Consider the following 18,691-nt stretch of genomic DNA (forward strand, 5'->3'; position numbering starts at 1 on the left):
TGGAGCAAAGTTAGTTAAGTGGAGTTGAAGTACAGTTTGGCCATTATCCAATTAAATGGCAGAGCAGACTTGAGGTCTAATAACCTATTTCTGTTCCCAGCTTTTTATTCAGGTGGATGTTATAGATCCTAATGCACTATTAGAAGAAGAACATTTTTGTGGTATCCTAACAGACATTTATCCCTCAGCCAAACAGATTAACTGATAATTTATCTCATCACCTATTGTGGATTGCATGATCTCACACTAAAGAGCTGGTTGTACTCTCATGTCAGAAAGATCTGCAATCAAGCCCTACTTTAGGACTTGAGCACATAGTGTAGACAATCCAGTGTAATATTCAGGGAGTGCTGCATTGGTAGAGTTATTGTCTTTCTGTATTAAACTGAGGCCCTGCCTACCTGCTCAAATGCACAGGATAAATCCTATGACACTCTTCAACATAGAGCAAGGAATTCTTCTAGAGTCCAGGCCAACATTCTGCCTTCGGCTGGAACCACCAAAGCCAAATTATCTGAACATGCATTAAATTGCTGTTTTGGGGATTTAACTGCATGTAAGTTAACTGTTGTGTTTACTTAAGTAACAGTAACGATTGCTCTTCAAAGGTAGATCATTGTTTGTGAAGTGCTTTAAGATGTGCCAAACACCCACAAAATTCAAGTAATTCTTTTAAAAAACTTTTTGCACTCAATGTCTACCTCAATTCTTCTCAATGCAGGGTTAACAATGCAGAATGCAGGGTCAACTTCCTGTACTCTGCCTAAACAAATATGCCTTGTAATTCCAGTTCCAAAAGAGGCATCCCAGTCAGACAATTAAGACATTTCTGTTCCTTTCACCAAGTACTGTTTTCTGAATCAAACAAACAAGTTAACACCAATTTATACAGAAAGATGAGCAGATTTGTGTCCTGCACCCCTGAATGCTTTGAATTGAATAGAGATTTTACAGACCATTTACGAATTTAGAGAATGAAATAGATTAGTTTTATAAACGATGTACTTTAAAATTCTAGCTACTCTATTTATACTTGGTATAATAGCCTGGATTTTGCACTCAGCAGCAAAGCAAGGATACTTGCTACTGACCTTGAAGAAAATTGCCTACAAAGATCTAGCGATCGCTGTGGAGGGAATTTCTCCTTCCCCACGGCGGTTTAAATCTAGCGCCAAATAGCAGCAGTGTAGCAGCTGTGATGGAAATAAGGTAGGCAACCAGTCAAATTAAGTATCCACACACAGCAAACCAGGAAGCCAAAAACACTTAAAATTCTTCATTTGTAATTTAGCTTTTTGAGAAAGTGAAATGGTGTTTGGCTGTATTAAGATAGAACACTTTTGAATTTTTGCGCTATTCTGCTCAAGTCCGAATTGATCAGTTTCAGTGGAGTAACAAGAGCAAATGCTGAAAGTTTTACTGTCATTACCACAACAAAGTCTGGGCCCATACTGTTGTAAATTGGAAGATTTAATGAGTTACAAACCAAATAATAATTAGCATTATCTTTGTTTTGACCCATTACGCACATAAAAACTTACTGGTCAGATGTTTCTGGTGTGTAAATAATCCATCCTTGCTCTGTTGAAGAGTCAAGCTGCAGTAGCCAGTTTGTGGCTATTCAAAGCACAAATCCCCATATAAGTTGGCTTAATTGAATACAAGCTTGTTTACAAGTTAGTGTGTTTGGTAAACTTTTGTTGGAGGAGAAAGGACCACAGCAGTTTAACATTGCATTTGCCAAAATAATGTGATGCCTAGTGTAATGATTATTTGGTGTAGGTAAGGTCATTATTTGTGTTCTTGAAAAGAATTGTCAAAGATAACTTGTACTGCCTGTGATCATATGTTAATATCTAGGAATCTCTATTGATAATGGCCTTGCGCAAACTGTCCTTTTAAACAACTCTGACTATTTTTATTAGTTGATGATACTTCTCAATTTAGATTAATAATGCATTTCAAATAAATCACAGCTGCAGATGATAAAAATGGTTGTTAGTGAATTGTTGTTTAATGATTCATTAAAAGATAAGGGATCACAGCTGATCATGTCTCCCCCTGTTTAACTGGTGAGTCTGTGTTTCATTCTTCACTTTAACAGTCAAAGATGGCTTTTTGCAGTAATCAGGCAGAGTTTGTAGGAGCCTCTCACAATGTCTGCTGGTACTGGCAGAGGTAAGTTGGAATTGGAATAGTGAAAGTTAGTTTAAATATGTGAGTACCTGGTCTCTAAATAATAGTGAGGGCATGTTGTTTCTTTTCCAGATTAGTGTTCCTAGCTTTGTCCTGTTGAAGTACATGACTGAGATCCTAACCTAGTTTTTGGAAACCTGTGGTCATGTGCTGCAAAAATCAATAATATTGATTTAGAGGTGATTGTTCTTTTTGTCATTTACTGGACTATAATTAAGGAATGTGACTATTTAATTTGGGCACTTTGTGTAATTTCAGTGCAAAGACCAAACCAGAATACCAACCAACTACCACATACAATTATACGCAATACTATCAACAGTATCAACAATATTACTCTCAGTGGGGGTATGATCCCTATGCCGGCTACAGTTATGGGTACCCGCAGTATAGCACCACTGAGGCACCAGCAATAACCTCTTCCCTAATCACAGAAATGACGCAACTGTCTGAGGTAAACAATTTTTGTCTTTTCCTCCTTGTGCCCTGCTCCATTCATGCTTTTCTGTCTCTGTCTGCCTGTGCTGAGTTTTGATGCTCCTTGATTTTACTGGAAAATATTTTTCAGTTTCAGCAAAATTCCACAATTACTGAGGAAACTGACGAGGAGCCCGTGGAAGGTAAATAAAATATTAAATGTAATATTTATTTATATCATGTAGGGTCCTTACAAGGATAGAAATACTTAATCCTGTTGATAGTAAATATGTTGATTTTCTAAATGTGATATGCTGTTTGTAGCTTGAGATTTTTAAATAATTGAAGGCCATTTCCAATTTGGATCTTGTGTGTGATTTGAATCAATACAATCTTGTGGATATTGGGGACAATGCAACCATACTTCTGACTACTGCTGCTTGTGTCAGTGCACTAACTGTCACGAAAGAAAGATTGCTATTTATATAGCACAGGATACCCCAAAGCACTTTACAGCTAATGAAGTAGTTAGGAGTATTGTAGGAAGCATAGCAACCAATTTGCACACAACAAGAAACTCCCACAAATAGCAATGTGATAAGGACCAGCTAAACTATTTTGGTCATGTTGATTGAGGGATATTTGCCAGCACACCAGGGATAATATCCCTTCTTTCCGGAACAATAAATGAAGCACCCCCTTGTATCTCTTCCTATTTACAGATAGTAGTTAGTGAAGATGTGGGCTTATTAGAGGCAGAGACAAGTGAAATTATAATGGAGAATAAGGAAATGGCAGAGATATTAAAGCAATGCCTTCTGTCTTCACTAAAGAATAGACAAAAATCATTGTGGAAATAATGGGGAACCAAGGATTTAGCAAGAACTTAAAAAAATCAGTATAAGAAATGGTACTGGAGAAATTAATGGGACTAAATTGGCAACAGGTTCCCTGGACCTGACAGCCTACATCCTAAGGTTTTAAAAGAAGTAGCTGTAGAGATAGTGGATCCACTGGTTTTGATTTTCCAGACTCTAGAAAGTTTCCAAGCCTTGGAAGGGAGCAAACATAACCCTGCTATTTAAGAAAGGAAGAGGAGAGAAAATAGGATAGTTAGCCTAACATCAGGAAAAAAATCTAGAATGTATTATTAAAGACTTGATGATGAGGCATTTAGAAAATCGTGTGTTTAAACAGTCAACGTGGATTTTTGGAAGAGAAATTGGTTGACAAATTTGAGTTATTGAGAATGTAACTAGAACGATGTATATGCAATATATATATTGTAATAGCCAAGCACTTTGTTATATTGTCTTCCTCCCCTCTATTGGGGAGGTGTAGATTTGCTTACAGTGAACCCACAAGGTGAGTTTTCCTCCGTGCAATACACAACAGAAAGATGATGATGCAGATGGAATTGCATTGTCTTTTACCTTTCATTTGAGAGACTGAAGAACATTTTTTTAGGAAGTTCAATCATTTTGAAAGATTGCTATCTGCACACCATGTCCAGGTGTAGCTCAGTCAGCATAGTACCTAACAAATAGGACTCGTGTAATTAAGAATGATGGTTACATATTTGATTGAAAGCAAATAATAGATGAGGATAAAGTCACCATATATATGGGGTCAGGTGCTTTTGAGTTATTTGTCAAATCAGTGTTGCCCACAAGACCCCACTGAGGAACATGCTGAAATTAATTAAATCTGAACTCCTACGTTACAAAATATAAAACTGCACTGAGCTATGGTCCGTCAAAGGAAGTAGTTGCTAAGTTAAAACATTGCAGATTACAATGAAACTTGCACCACTGAGTATGGTATGAAATTGAAAGCAACCTGAAGAGAGATGTTTGTAGGAGGCCTAAAGGACAATAAAATCCAGGCCAAGCTTTTAAGCAAAGGCAGTAAGCTGATGAGGCCACAGCCATGGAAATGGCAGAGAGTTACAAGTGAGTTCTTTCCAGATCCAGGCTATGGCAGCTATGTTCACCATTGCAGTCAGAAATTTAGATGTTACAGTTGTCATGGTAGCCATCAACCACCTAAATGCCCCATTTCCAGCCAGTGCTAGGCCTGTGGGGAAAGTCGATCATATTCAGATGGCAGGCTGGAAACAGTGTTTCTCTAGGTTACATTAAAGCACCAAGTCACAGCCATACACCAGGTCGGGATCATGGTAGATCTAAAGTTAGTTCAAGTCTGGATGTCCTCAAATGCGCATATGATAGATATGGAAATAGAAATTGTTATCGAACTGAAAGATCAAGACTTCCACTCTGAGCAAGAGAAACAGCACTTGGAAGATGAGAATAAAAGGACTGAACGTTTATTTCAAGTGCCCACAGTAAAGTTGAAGATTCGCAACTTACTTTCTTCATTGCTGCAATGGTGTCCGTTATCTTTGAAGGAAAGTACAAGAAATTGAAGTCCCATTTGCTTGTGCAAAACTGGTGTGAAACTGACTATTACTCCAATAACAGTCCATTGTTAAGTGTTTGGATGCATCAACATATTGTACCCTATTACTTGCTATTGATCGTAGTAGTAGGAGGGAGCAAAGTCTCCTTGATAGGAAGAAATTAGCCTAAAATGAGGTTAAACTGGGCCAAGTTATCTATGTAGGGATCAGAATACATCTGACATTGTGTGTTGTGGAGCAAGGAGGATTAAAATTAGTTATCACAAGGCTGAAGTTAAGATAAAGGACCATATACAGCCAACATAAGACGTAGAAGCAGAAGTCAGCCATTCAGCCCATCGAGGCTGCTCCGCCATTCAATGATTTCATGGATGATCTGATAATCCTCAACTCCACTTTCCTGCATTTTCCCCATAGCCCTTGATTCCCTTACTGATTAAAGATCTGTCTATCTCAGCATTGAATATACTTAAAGACCCAGTCTGTACAGCCCCCTGCGATAAAGAATTCCACATATTGTTTACCCTCTAAGAGAAGAAATTCCTCCTCATCTGTTTTAAATGGGCTCTGAGATTATGCCCTCTGGTCATAGACTCTCCCACAAGGGGAAACAACCTCTCAGCATCTACCTGGTCAAACCCCCTAAGAATCTTTTATGTTTCTAAATTCCAATGAGTACAGGCCCAACCTCTACCTCTCCTCATTAGAAAATCCCTCCATACCTGGGATCAACCTAGTGACCCTTCTCTGGACTGCCTGTAATGCTAGTATATGTTTAGGTAAGGGGACCAAATTTGTTCACAGTATTCTAGGTGTGGTCTAACTAGTGCCTTGTATAGTTTTAGCAAGACTTCCCTGTTTTTATACTCCATCCCCTTTGAAATAAAAGGCCAACATTCTGTTTGCCTTCCCTATTACCTGTTGAACTTGTATGCTAGCTTTTTGGGATTCATGCATGATGATTCCCAACTCACTCTGTGCTGCAGCCTTCTGCAGTCTTTCTCCATTTAAATAATATTCAGCTCCTCTATTCTTCCTGCCAAAGTGCATAACCTCACATTTTCCCACATTATATTTCACCTACCAAGTTTTTGGCCACCCTCTTAACCTGTCTATATCCCTCTGTAGATGCCTTGTGTCATCCTCACCACTTGTCTTCCCACCTATTTTTGTCATCTGCAAACTTGGTGACAGTACATTCACTTCCCTCATCTAAATCATTTAATATGTACTGTAAATAATTAAGGTCCCAGCACAGATCCCTGTTGCACTCCACTAGTTACAGATTGCCATCCTGAAAATGCCCCCCCTTATCCCAACTCTGTCTATGCGTTAGCCAGTCCTCTATCCATGCTAATATACTACCCCCCAACACCATGGGCTCTTATTAAGTAGCCTTATATGCAGTACCTTATTGAATACATTTTAGAAATCCAAATATATTACATCTACTGGTTCTCCTTTTATATATCCTGCTTGTTACCACCTCAAAGAATTCTAATAAATTTGTTAGGCATTATTTCTCCTCCTTCATGAAGCCACACTGACTCTTGATTGGATTATTTATTTCTAAATGCTCTATTACATTCTTTATAATTGACTAACGTTTTCCCAATTACATTTTTAAGCTAATTGGCCTATCGTTACCTGTTTTTGTCTCCCTTTTTGAATAAGGGTGTTATATTGGCTGTTCTCCAATCCTCCACAACTTCTCCAGAATCTAAGGAATCTTGGAAGAGTACTACTAGTGCATCCACTATCTCTGTAGCTGCTTCCTTTAATGTCCTCAGATGTAACCCATCAGGTCCAGGGGACTTATCAGCCTTTAGCCCCATTAGTTTTCACAGTATTTTTACTCTAGTGGTAGTTATTGTATTTATTTCCTCACCTTGATTAATTAGTAATTTTGGAATGCTATTCGTATCTTCTACTGTGAAGAAGGAAAGTATTTATTCAACTCCTCTGCCATTTTCTGGTTCCCCATTATTTCCCCAGCCTCATTCTCTAAGGGGCCTATGTTCACGTTGGCCTCTCTTCCTTTTTATGCATGTAAAGAAGCTCTTGCTGTCTGTTTTTACATTACTTACTAGTTTACCCTCCACGTTTATTTTCTCCTGTGGTTATCTTTTTTGATTTTTAAAACTTTCCCAGTCCTTTGGCTTACAATGTGGCAAAGATTAAAGTGGTATGTTTTTTAATTTGATACTGTCCTTAACTACTTTGGTTAACTATGGCTGGTTTATACCCTTCCTTGAATCCTTCCTCACTGGGATATATCTTTGAGAGCCATGATCTAATTTCTTAAATGTCTGCCATTGTTTATCAACTGTCTTTTCTGCTAAACTGCATTCCCAGTCCACTCCAACTAACTCTGCCCTCATTCCATTGTAATTATCCTTTAAGTTTAGCACAGTTGTTTCCGACCCAAGTTTCTCTTAGAACCATTGAAAAGTTACAGCACAGAAGGAGGCCATTGGCCCATCTTGTCCATGCCAGCCTGAGGACACACAGGTGCCCTTTCTAATCCCACCTTCCTGCACCCGGCCCATATTCCTGCAGTTTACAGCACTTAAGGTGCAGATCCAGGTATATTTTAAAAGAGTTTAGAGTTTCTGCCTCTACCACCAACTTGGGCAGTGAATTCCAGACACCCACTGCCTCTGTGTATATAAAAAAAAAAGTTCTTCTTCATGTCTCTCTCTTCCCCCCCAACCCCACCCCCCCCCCAACCCCCAACACCTTCTGCCACTTATCTTGAATCTATGTCCCTGGTTCTAGAATTCTCCTCCAAGGGAAACAGTTTTATCCTGTCCACTCTATCTATTCCCCTCATAATTTTATACACCTCAATCAAGTCACCTTTCAGCCTTCTTTGTTCTGAGGAAAATAACCCCAATCTCTCCTCGTAGCTACACTTGAACTGAATGAATGCTAAATTTTACCATATTTTGGTCACTGTTTCCTATAGGATCCTTTATTCTGATCATTTATTAAACCTGCCTCGTTACACATTACCAGATCCAAAACCGCTTGATTGCTGGTTGGATTAACAACATATTGTTCTAAGAAACTGTCATGAATATACTCTTATGAATTCTTGCTTGTGCCTATCTCTACTAATTTGATTTTCCCAATCTACATGAAGATTAAAGTCACCTTTTTTACATGTACCTTTTTTGGCAGTTGGAAACAGTAAGTGAAAAGTTATGAAGTGTGTCTCAGAAAGAGAAACACAAGCAAACTGGGAATCCATATTGATTTCTTTGAAGTGGAAAGGAAAGAGAACCTTGTTTTGGTTGATAGCAAGTGAATAAATATTAATAAAAGCAAAATACTGTGGATGCTGGAAACCTGAAACAAAAATAGATGGAAAAACTCATGTCTGACAGCATCTGTGGAGAGGAACATAATTAACATTTCGAGTCTGTATGACTTCATCAGAACAGTTCTGATGAAGAGTCATACTGACTCAAAACGTTAACTGTCTTCTCAGCAGATGCTGTCAAACCTGCTGAATAAATATTGAGACTGCCCAATACAACAAAAAAGCTAAAACTATTGAGGCTTTGAGAAATTGGTTTGCAATTTATGATTTCCCAGAGGTGTTGCTGTTAGGTGATGGTCCAGCATTCATGTCAGCAGAATTTGAATATTTTGAGTAAAAATGGAGTCAAACATTTAGTACCACCATAGCATGCTGGGTTATATAGAAAGAAGTGCAACATTATGAAGAGATCTTCACAGAAGTATTTGCTAGGTGATGAGCTAGGCAGTAATTAGATTAAGTGCTTCGACAATTTTGTTCTCTTACAGAATGTGCCACAGGTTATACGTCTTAGTGTTTAAACACACTCCTAGGACAAGGTGAAAGTAAGCACAAAAAAAAAGCAAGACCAAGTGAGTCATGATACACCAGGCATAAAACTTTGGAGTTCAGTGCTGGTCAGAACATCTGGTGAAAAATACTAGGATTATAAGGAAAAGTATGTGATTGGAGTTCTTATAAAGAGACTAGATGCATTCACATCCAATAAAGATTGGAGTGAGACTCCGTGTCATGTAGATCATTTGCTTGAAAGAGAAATCTGACAAAAGGAACATGAGAAACCACCTGTAGTCCAAATTTCTCCTACAGTCCTGGTATTATGGAGTCCCCCTGTAGAACAAAGTGAGTCAAGGTCTTTGATTATGTCACAGTCCCAACCATGAGGTGGCTTTGGTAGTCAGTCAGGTTCGACACCGATGTTGAAAGAGCAGAGCCAAGATAATAGAAATGGATGATGATACCTAAACAGAGAATCCAGGTAGGTTAATTGAAAGATAAAAGCAAAAAACTGCAGATGCTGGAAATCCAAAACAAATACCTGGAAAAACTCAGCAGATCTGACAGCATCTGCAGAGAGGAACACAGTTAACATTTTGAGTCCATATGACTCTTCAGCAGAATCTGTTTAACACTAAAATGGGGAGTTATTGCAATTAATATAAAAACAAAAAAACTGGATGCTGGAAATCCAAAACAAAAACAGTATCTGGAAAAACTCAGCAAGTCTGGCAGCATCGGTGGAGAAGAACAAAGTTGACCTTTAGAGTCCTCATGACCTTTCAACAGAACTGAGTTATTGCAATTGCTATCTCTGCTGCCCTCTTGGTCAGGGAAGTGTAAATAAAAAAAATTGTTCAATAATGGCTGCTTACAGTGAATCCATATGGTGAGTTTTCCTCCATGCAGTACACATGTACCTAATTTTAAAAAGCACTTGATAAGATGCCACATGTGGTTCTTAAACAATTTGGATCATGGAATTGAGGGTAATATTAGCATGGATTGACAATTGCCCAATGAAGAGTAGGAATAAATGGCACATTTTCAAATTGACAAGCCGTAATTAGTGATATACTGCAAGGATCAGTATTGGTTTAGATTAGGGCACTGATACAAAGGTGGGAAATTATGTGGTCAAAGCAAAAGAGGTGCAGAGAAATGTAGACGAGTGTGTGGGCAAGATGATGATGATGATGGAAGGTTGAATAGTGTAAAGATGGAATTGTAAAGAATATTGTTTGAACGTTGAGATGGGGAAAATGAGTCAGTCATTATAGCATAAGGCAAATGAGCCTATGGTCCATGCTGGTGCTCCATGGAGGAATCCAGTCAGTTCCTTTCCCCTGCTCTATACCATAGTCCTGCAACCCTCCAGATTCTTTCCCTCTTTTTCTGCAACAAACTCCAGGTCGTTACCACTGTGTACAAGTGTTCTTCCTCATTTTCCCCCCCCCCGCCCCCCGCTGCAGCTCTTGCCTAAAACCTTAACCCTGTGCCACCTAGTCTTTGTACTGTTAGCTAATGAAGAACTTTACTTTTGCCTGCCTACCTTTTACCTAAACTTATCATCTTGTAAACTTCTACTGAATCACCCCTCAATTTCCTTTGCTCCAGTTTCTCCAACCTAACCGTGTAGCTTTAATCCATCTCTGGAACCATTCTGTTAATCTCCCCTGCACTCAAGGAACCTCGCATCCTTCAAGTTGAGATTAGAACTATACATAATATTCTAGTCTTCTAATCATGGCCTAACCAAAGGTATTTTTAATTCATTCATGGGACGTGGGCTTCGCTGGGTGGGCCAGCATTTATTGCCCATCCCTGGTTGCCCTTGAGAAAGTGGTGCTGAGCTGCCACCTTGAACCACTGCAGTCCATGGTAGGTATACTCACAGTACTGTTTGGGGAGTTCCAGGATTTTGACCCAGTGACAGTGAAGGAACAATGATATATTTCCAACTCAAGATGGTGAGTGACTTGCAGGGAAACTTCCAGACAGTGATGCCCCCACGTGCCAGCTGCCCTTGTCCTTCTTGTGCGTTTGGAAGGTACTGTCAAAGGAGCCTTGGTGAATTCCTGCAATGCATCTACAAGATGGTAACACTGCTGTTACTGTGCATCAGTGGTGGAGGGTGTGCATGTGGTGCCATTCACTATCAATCAAGCGGGCTGCTTTGCTCTGGATGGTGTCAAGCTTCATGTGTTGTGGGAGCTGCGCTCATCCAGGCAAGGCAAGTATTCCATCAAACTCCTGACTTGTGCCTTGTAAATGGTGGACAGGCTTTAGGGAGTTGGGAGGCGAGTTACTTGTTGCAGGATTCCTAGCCTCCAACCTGCTCTTATAGCCACAGTATTTATATGGCTAGTCCAGTTCCGTTTCTGGTCACTAGTAACCTTCCCCCAAGGATGTTGGTAGTGGGGGGTTCAGTGAACTGTCATTAAACATCAAGGGGTGATGGTTAGATTGTCTCTTGTTGGAGATGGTCATTGCCTGGCACTTGTGTGGCCTGAATGTTACTTGCCACTTGTCTGCCCAAGCCTGGATAGAATCCAGGTCTTGCTGCATTTGGACATGGACTGTTTCGGTATCTGAGGAGTCACGAAAGGTGTTGAACATTGTGCAATCATCAGCGAACATTCCCACTTCTGACCTTATGTTGGAAGGCAGGTCATTGATGAAGCAACTGAAGATGGTTGGGCTGAAGACACTGCCCTGAAGAACTCCTGTAGCAATGTCCTGTAACTGGGATGACTGAACTCCTACAACTATCTTCCTTTGTGCTAGATACAAATCCAACCAGTGGAGAATTTACCCCGATTCACATTTGACTCGTTTTTCTAAGGCTCCTTGATGCCACACTCGGTCAACAAGTTGAACTTGTAGTTCCCAGTTTTTTTTGTTTTTCTTTGTACTCCATACTTCCTATTTATGAATCCCAAGATTCCATATATTTTGCTAACTGCTCTCTCAATATGTTGTACCACCTTCAAAATTCTATGTGCAGGAACCCCCCAGGTCTCTTTGTCCCTGTATAATCCTTATAACTATACCGTTGCCCTTGACCTTCCTTTTCCCTATTCTTTTTGTGCTAAACTGCATCACCTTGCACTTCTCCATACTAAGATCCACCATTTTCTGCCCATTCTGCAAACCATTGGAGTAATTGGGTGTCATCCTCAGTTTGCTGCCACTCCCAAGTTTGAGAGTTTTTACACTTTCAATTCATTTGTGATGCCACTCTTTTGATGCACTCTTATCATTTTCCATGACTTAGTGTTTATGTCCTTGATCAAAACTGTTTCTAACAACTCGCCCAACCATTTGACCAGTTCATGATGTGCAGGGTGTAAAGGGACATCACTTGTGTGTTTTCCTCCTACATGGTGAAGGATTTGTTCACCATTTTGCACTTCACCTTTGCGAAGACAAATATCAATAGCAATGACATAGCCATGTGCTGCTTCAACAATGCTAGCCTACTCACCAACATATCGCTCAAGGAAGCCATGGACCTTTGCACCATGTCACTATATCATGGCAATCTATTGCGCTGCCATTATCTGAATCGATATTGATTGAACATATGAACTCTGCAATTGGTGCAGTTCAGTTTTAACAACACAATGTATGCCCAAATGTGTTGCCATGGGATTCCCTCTAGGCCCAGCTCCTAACAACATCTTTCTCAATTTTCATGAGAAGCAAATCTTTGATGGAATGACACCAAACCTCCTACCCCTTGTATGTTTCTGTTACGTTTGCTGTATTTGAATCTGTAGTTGCCTGCATGAAATGGGCTCTATCCTGTGCTCAAATTCACCTTTGAAATGGAGCAGTCTAATGAGCTCCCTTTCCTTTGTGCTAGCTGGGAAATCTGCCAACAGGCTCTCTACTGCTGTCTGCTGCAAGCCTATCTTCACTGTTCAGAATACATTCCTACAGTTCGATGCACTAAGGCCCTATTTATGAGGATGCCAATAAGGCCAGAGTCTTAAGCTCACCATGCAAGCTTGACACTGAAATGGGTACATCAAAGTCATCCTACGGGATAATGGTTACCCTGATCAGATCATGGCTTGCTGCATATCACACACAACTCATAGGCCTAAAGCTGCCACTTTCTACCCTGAAAAGTGCCCAGTCTACCTCTGATTACCCTGGAAGGGCAAGGTGTCTCAAATTTGAGCATTTCATGCTGCTACTATGCAGGATGAATAGTATTCTCAACTAATAAAATGCTGCTGTCAAGACAAAAAGATGTTCTGCCTATCACAAATGTATGGTATATGAATTTGTGCCAGTGTTATGCCAAGTATTTAGGCCATACGTTCCACCCACCAGTGGATCATATCAAACAGCATGTCCTTCGCTGTGCGCAACAGGCAAAGTATTGACCATACCAAACCTGTTTTATGCTTGCTAAACTCAAAACAAGTGTCTAACGTTGGATGTGATTCCATGATTTGGACAACACTTACTAAATAATCCTGATTGTGCTTAGAATTATACTGACAACCAATTTAAAAATATCAGTTTGGTTTGCAGTGTGGCTCATTTGCAGCTGCTAGAAGTTAAATACTCTCACAGTGGCCAGATAATAAAGGGAATAACTGCATGACAAGAGTGCTTATTGGTTGGCAACTGGACTCAAATTGGTAGAGGTGTTGCCATGGAGAATGCACCAGGCACATTGCCCAAGCTTTTGTTCCAATTCAAACTAAGCTGGTCAAGATATTGTCATGGGGAAAGAACCAGGAAATGGCTGTCCCCAAGCTTTTGTTTTGTGGGTTTTTCAACTATGTGGACCATCTACAAGATGCACTCCAAGAACTCACCAAGGCTCCTTAGTACCTTCCAAACCCATGACTGCTACCATCTAGAAGGAGAAGGGCAACAGATGCATGGGAACACCACCTGAAAGTTCCCCTCCAAGCCACACCCCATTCAGATTCTGGAATATATCGCCTCCACTGGCACTCAGTCAAAATCCTGTAACTCCCTTCCTAACAGCACTGGGTGTACCTACACCACAGGGACTGCAGCAGTTCAGCATTGCTTCAAGGGCAATTGGGGATGGGCAATAAATGCTGGCCTAGCTAGTAATACCCACATCCCATTAAATAACTTGTTTTTTATTCATTCTGTCTGCAGAAGGACAGGACCCAATGTGCATAAGTGAGCCCGACCGATCCTTTTCCATCTAAAGAAAAGCTTGAGGGACAGCCGTTCCCCATGCTAATACCTTTGTCTAATCAGTCTACCTGTCTGGTTTGAATTTGAACAAAAGTTTGGCAGTGAACTATTCCCTGGTCCCATGGCAACACCTCCACTTGCCAACCAATCAGCACTCTCTTCTCATGCAGGATAAATTGTTCCTTTTCCGATTGATATTCTTGCAAACTCTCCTGTTGAGTGCACGACTAAAAGCTTTGACAGTTTTTTAGCAATACATCACCCTATCTGTCCCTATCTCTTACTACCCACTTACTTTTAACATGATGGTAGAAGATTTTTCAGTTCCCTTTTTTACGTTGACTGTCCTACTATTCTCATACCTTCTTATTTGCCTGTTGTTTTGTCCTCTTCACCTCCCCTCAGCTTATTGTTTCTTACCTGGTTCTCACTTGAAGAATTCACCTGATATGCGTGATTTTTTTTTTTTTTGGAACCTTGTTCTTGGCTCCCTTACCATTTGCCTTTGGAATATACCTAGCCTGTACCTGAAGCATATCTTAAAATTGTTCTGATACAGATCTGTTGTCTCTGGTTCTTTTTTACCTTGGCCAGATCCCTTCTCATTGCAATTTGGAAGTTTATACTAGATTATTCATTGCTCTTCAATACTAATCTTTTTTCCCATAGACACTTGATCCACAGGGCCCAGCTCATCTCCCAGCATGAAATTCAGCAATGCCTCTTTTTTTTTCTAGCTGGGCTGAGAATATGCTGATCAAGGAAGTTCTCCGAAATGCATCAAATTCCTGATGCTGCTTACCCTTTACTGTAATATTATCCCAATCAAAGGTTGAAAGTTAATACCCTCCCTGAGAATAGTTTTGAGTGGGGGCATTTAATTGGGCAAGAGGGTGGCAGGTGGGAACCCTGCCATTTCCCTGCTTCTGCTTTAGTTCAGTCCATGGTGACAGAGCTTGCAGATGGCCTTCCACCCTACAGCCAATTGAGGCCCTTGGTGGGCATAACTGTCTAGCTAACCTACTGCCACTGATATTCACCCAGCAATGGGCAGGCAGTTGCCATGCAGAAAGCAAAGCCTTTTGGAGTTGCTTATGGGTTCTGAGGGAGGATCCCTCATTCAAGTCATTCTGCCTGATGAGGGACCTAGTTGCCCACGCCCTTACAAATGCTGAGAGCCACCTGCTGTGGCCTTCTGTTCCACCACCTCCTGCGACTCGTGCCCTGCAATTGACCTGCCCGCCATCACTCATCTGTGACCTGGGTCATCCAGCAATCCTGGGCATCAAGTGCGTTACCAACAGCAACCAATGCTTTCCTGATGGTGCTACTGAGCAGAGGCTGGCAGGTTTTGGCAATTGGGACTTTTGCCCTGGGGTTCTTGAGCCTGGGAAGGCCTGCTAGTTGAGTCTGATTGGTACTTAATGCAGCAGGCCTTCCTGAAAAGAGATAAAAGCAAAAAACTGCAGGTGCTGGAAATCCAAACCAGAAACAGAAATACCTGGGAAAAACTCAGCAGGTCTGGCAGCATCGGCGGAGGAGAGAACAGTTGATGTTTCGAGTCCTCATGACCCTTCAACAGAACTAAGTAAAAATAGGAAAGGGATGAAATATAAGCTGGTTTAAAGCGGGGAGGTTGTTGGGGCAAGCAGCCAGTAATAGGTGGAGATAACCAAAAGAAGTCACGGACAAAGAGGTGTTGAAGGTGGTGATATTATCTAAAGGAATGTGCTAATTAAGAGTGGAAAGCAGGACAGATAAGGTACAGATAGCTCTAGTGAGGGTGGGAGAATGCTAAAAGGTAGAGATAAACAATGGGTGGAAATACATTTAAAAATAATGGAAATAGGTGGGAAAAGAAAAATCTATATTAAATTTTTGGAAAAAACAAAAAGGAGGGGAAAGAAACAGAAAGGGGGTGGGGATGGAAGGGAGAGTTCAAGATCTAAAACTGTTGAACTCAATATTTAGTCCGGAAGGCTATAAAGTGCCTCATCGGAAGATGAGGTGCTGTTCCTCCAATTTACGTTGAGCTTCACTGGAGCAATGCAGCAAGCCAAGGACAGACATGTGGGCAAGAGAGCAGGGTGGAGTGTTAAAATGGCAAGCAACAGGGAGGTCTGGGTAATGCTTGTGGACAGACAGAAGGTGTTCTGCAAAGCAGTCTGTGTTTGGTCTCTCCAATGTAGAGGAAACTGCATTGGGAGCAACGAATGCAGTAGACTAAGTTGAGGGAATTGTAAGTGAAATGCTGCTTCACTTGAAATGTTCACATGGTCCATCTCTGACACTTCCCTTCCTTGACCTCTCTGTCTCAATTTCTGGTGATAGACTGTCTACCAATATCCATTACAAGCCTACCGACTCCCACAGCTACCTCGACTACAGCTCCTCACACCCTTCCAGACTGAATATTGAGTGCAACAATTTTAGATCTTGAACCCTCTCCTCCATCCCCACCCCCTTTCTGTTTCTTCCCCCTCTTTAGTTTTTTCCAATAATTTATATATTTTCTTTTCCCACCTATTTCCATTATTTTTAAATGTATTTCCACCCATTGTTTATCTCTACCTTTTAGCACTTTTAGTATTCCCCCACCACCACTAGAGCTATCTGTACCTTTATCTGTCCTGCTTTCCATTCTTAATTAGCACATTCCTTTAGATAATATCACCACCTTCAACACCTCTTTGTCCTTTTGTCTGCGACTTCTTTTGGTTATTTCCACCTATTACTGGCTGCTTGTCCCAACAACAACCACCACCCCCCCACCCCCCTTAAACCAGCTTATATTTCATCCCTTACCTATTTTTACTTAGTTCTGTTGAAGGGTCATGACTCGAAACGTCAACTGTGCTCTCCTCCGCCGATGCTGCCAGACCTGCTGAGTTTTTCCAGGTATTTGTTTCTGTTTTTGTCTTCCTAAAAAGAGCTTTTGTCGGCTCTCCAGCCGGCAGGTGAGACACCATCACCTAGATTACCCAAATATCAGGTGGCACTTAAAGTTCCCCAGTGTCACAACTATCCTTGTACAGATTGATAACTAACTTTTTTAGGAAGATATTTTAGTGTAGAAATTCAAAGCAACATTAACCAAACACTTTCAGTAGGCAACTTATACTCAACTACAGAAAAGCTTCCCTGCTTAACTTTAAAAATATATAACACTTCATTCTGCAGGAACCAATCCAAAGCCAGTCTCGGCTCCCAATGGCTTGCTTCCTTTTTTCCTTTTCCAGCTGGGAAACATCTAATTCCTGAACTGACTTTTCAGGGTGAGGGGTATCTTCCAAAGCCAGGTAAATCTTTCAGCATTTAATTTCCTTCAAACTTAGTCTGTTTGGTCAGAACATGAGTTTCCATCCACATTCTTTGATGAATAGGCTGGCTGCCTCTCTTTTGCTCTGTGCTCATGATGTCTGATTCTTGCAGATGAACTGGTTTGTGTAATCTTAAACCTTATAAGCTGATGTGGATTGCTATCAACCCTTCCTGCTCAAAGCCCATCTCCATGGCAATGTGAATGACATAGGCCTTGTATCCAGGTAGAAATGGTAACTAGCTATTCTTTAGATCCCCAACTGTTTATAAAATTTAATTCTATTAAATTTAAAACTGACATTTCTAATACCTTTGCTAGTGCTGCTGGGAGAGCTTTAAACTAACTTGGCAGGGGTGTGGAAATCAAGAAAAAAATGTTAGAGGAATACCAGGGTGCACAAAATATTGGGAGGGGCAGATACCACTGGTATAGAGAATAGTAAGCTAATAGGTAAAGTCAGGATAAGGGAGAAAGTAACAATGCAAATCAAGGTTACTATGCATGTATGTGAATGCACTGAGTATAGCAAATAAGATTGGGGAGTTACAGGCACAGATTGCCATATGGAAATATGTTGTGGTGATAAGAGACCTGGCTCAAGGAAGGGCAGAACTGGCTGTTAAATATTCCTGGGTACAAGAAGAGACAGGAAAGGAGGAGGGGTGGCAGTATTGGTTAAAGAGCATTGCAGTGCTGGAGAAAAAGGATGTCCCAGAGGGTTCAAGGACCAAATCAATTTGGCTAGAACTAAGGAACAAAAAGGGTGCAATTACATTGCTTGGTGTAGCCTATAGACCACCAACTAGTGAGAAGGACATAGAAGAACAAATCTGCAGGGAAATTGCAGAGATCTAAGCATTATGAAGTGGTTATAATGGGGGACTTTAATTACCCGTTTAGACTGGGACAGTGTAGAGAACAGGAAAGGACAAGCGTCCCTAGATTGTGTTCAGGAGAATTTTTTTACAGCAGTGTCCAATCCAACAAGAAAAGACGCACTTTTGGACTTGGTTCTTGGAAATGAGGCGGGGCAAGTAGATAGTGTCCGTAGGAAACGGTGATCATTTGTGTTGTACATTTTAGGATGATAAAGGATGATAGGCAACCCAGAGTAAAATTAATTAACTGGACAAGTGCAGACTTCAATGGTGCAGGTATGATAGTGGTGTTTAAGAGGCAGCTTGACAAATACATGAATAGGATGGGAATAGAGGGATACGCGCTCCGGAAGATCAAAACGTTTTAGTTGACAGGCAATATGATTGGCGCAGGCTTGGAAGGCCAAAGGGCCTGTTCCTGTGCTGTACTTTTCTTT

General features: G+C 40.8%; 1 protein-coding gene across 7 annotated transcripts in view; it reads left to right on the top strand.

Moving 5' to 3' along the window:
- trnau1apb (tRNA selenocysteine 1 associated protein 1b) overlaps positions 1-18,691 on the top strand; it is a 99,116-nt gene that overhangs the window by 40,779 nt on the left and 39,646 nt on the right. For 5 of the 7 annotated variants that reach the window (XM_041183871.1, XM_041183870.1, XM_041183874.1 and 2 more), the window contains 2 exons: positions 2,455-2,650; positions 2,765-2,816. In XM_041183871.1, coding sequence (XP_041039805.1) covers positions 2,455-2,650; positions 2,765-2,816 — 248 coding nt within the window. Of the gene's footprint in view, positions 1-2,454; positions 2,651-2,764; positions 2,817-17,234; positions 17,354-18,691 lie in introns of all 7 variants that reach the window. The other 2 variants (XM_041183872.1, XM_041183875.1) reach the window with 2 other exon arrangements.

This window comes from Carcharodon carcharias, chromosome 3 (assembly GCF_017639515.1).
Source record: "Carcharodon carcharias isolate sCarCar2 chromosome 3, sCarCar2.pri, whole genome shotgun sequence".
Lineage (NCBI taxonomy): Eukaryota > Metazoa > Chordata > Chondrichthyes > Lamniformes > Lamnidae > Carcharodon > Carcharodon carcharias.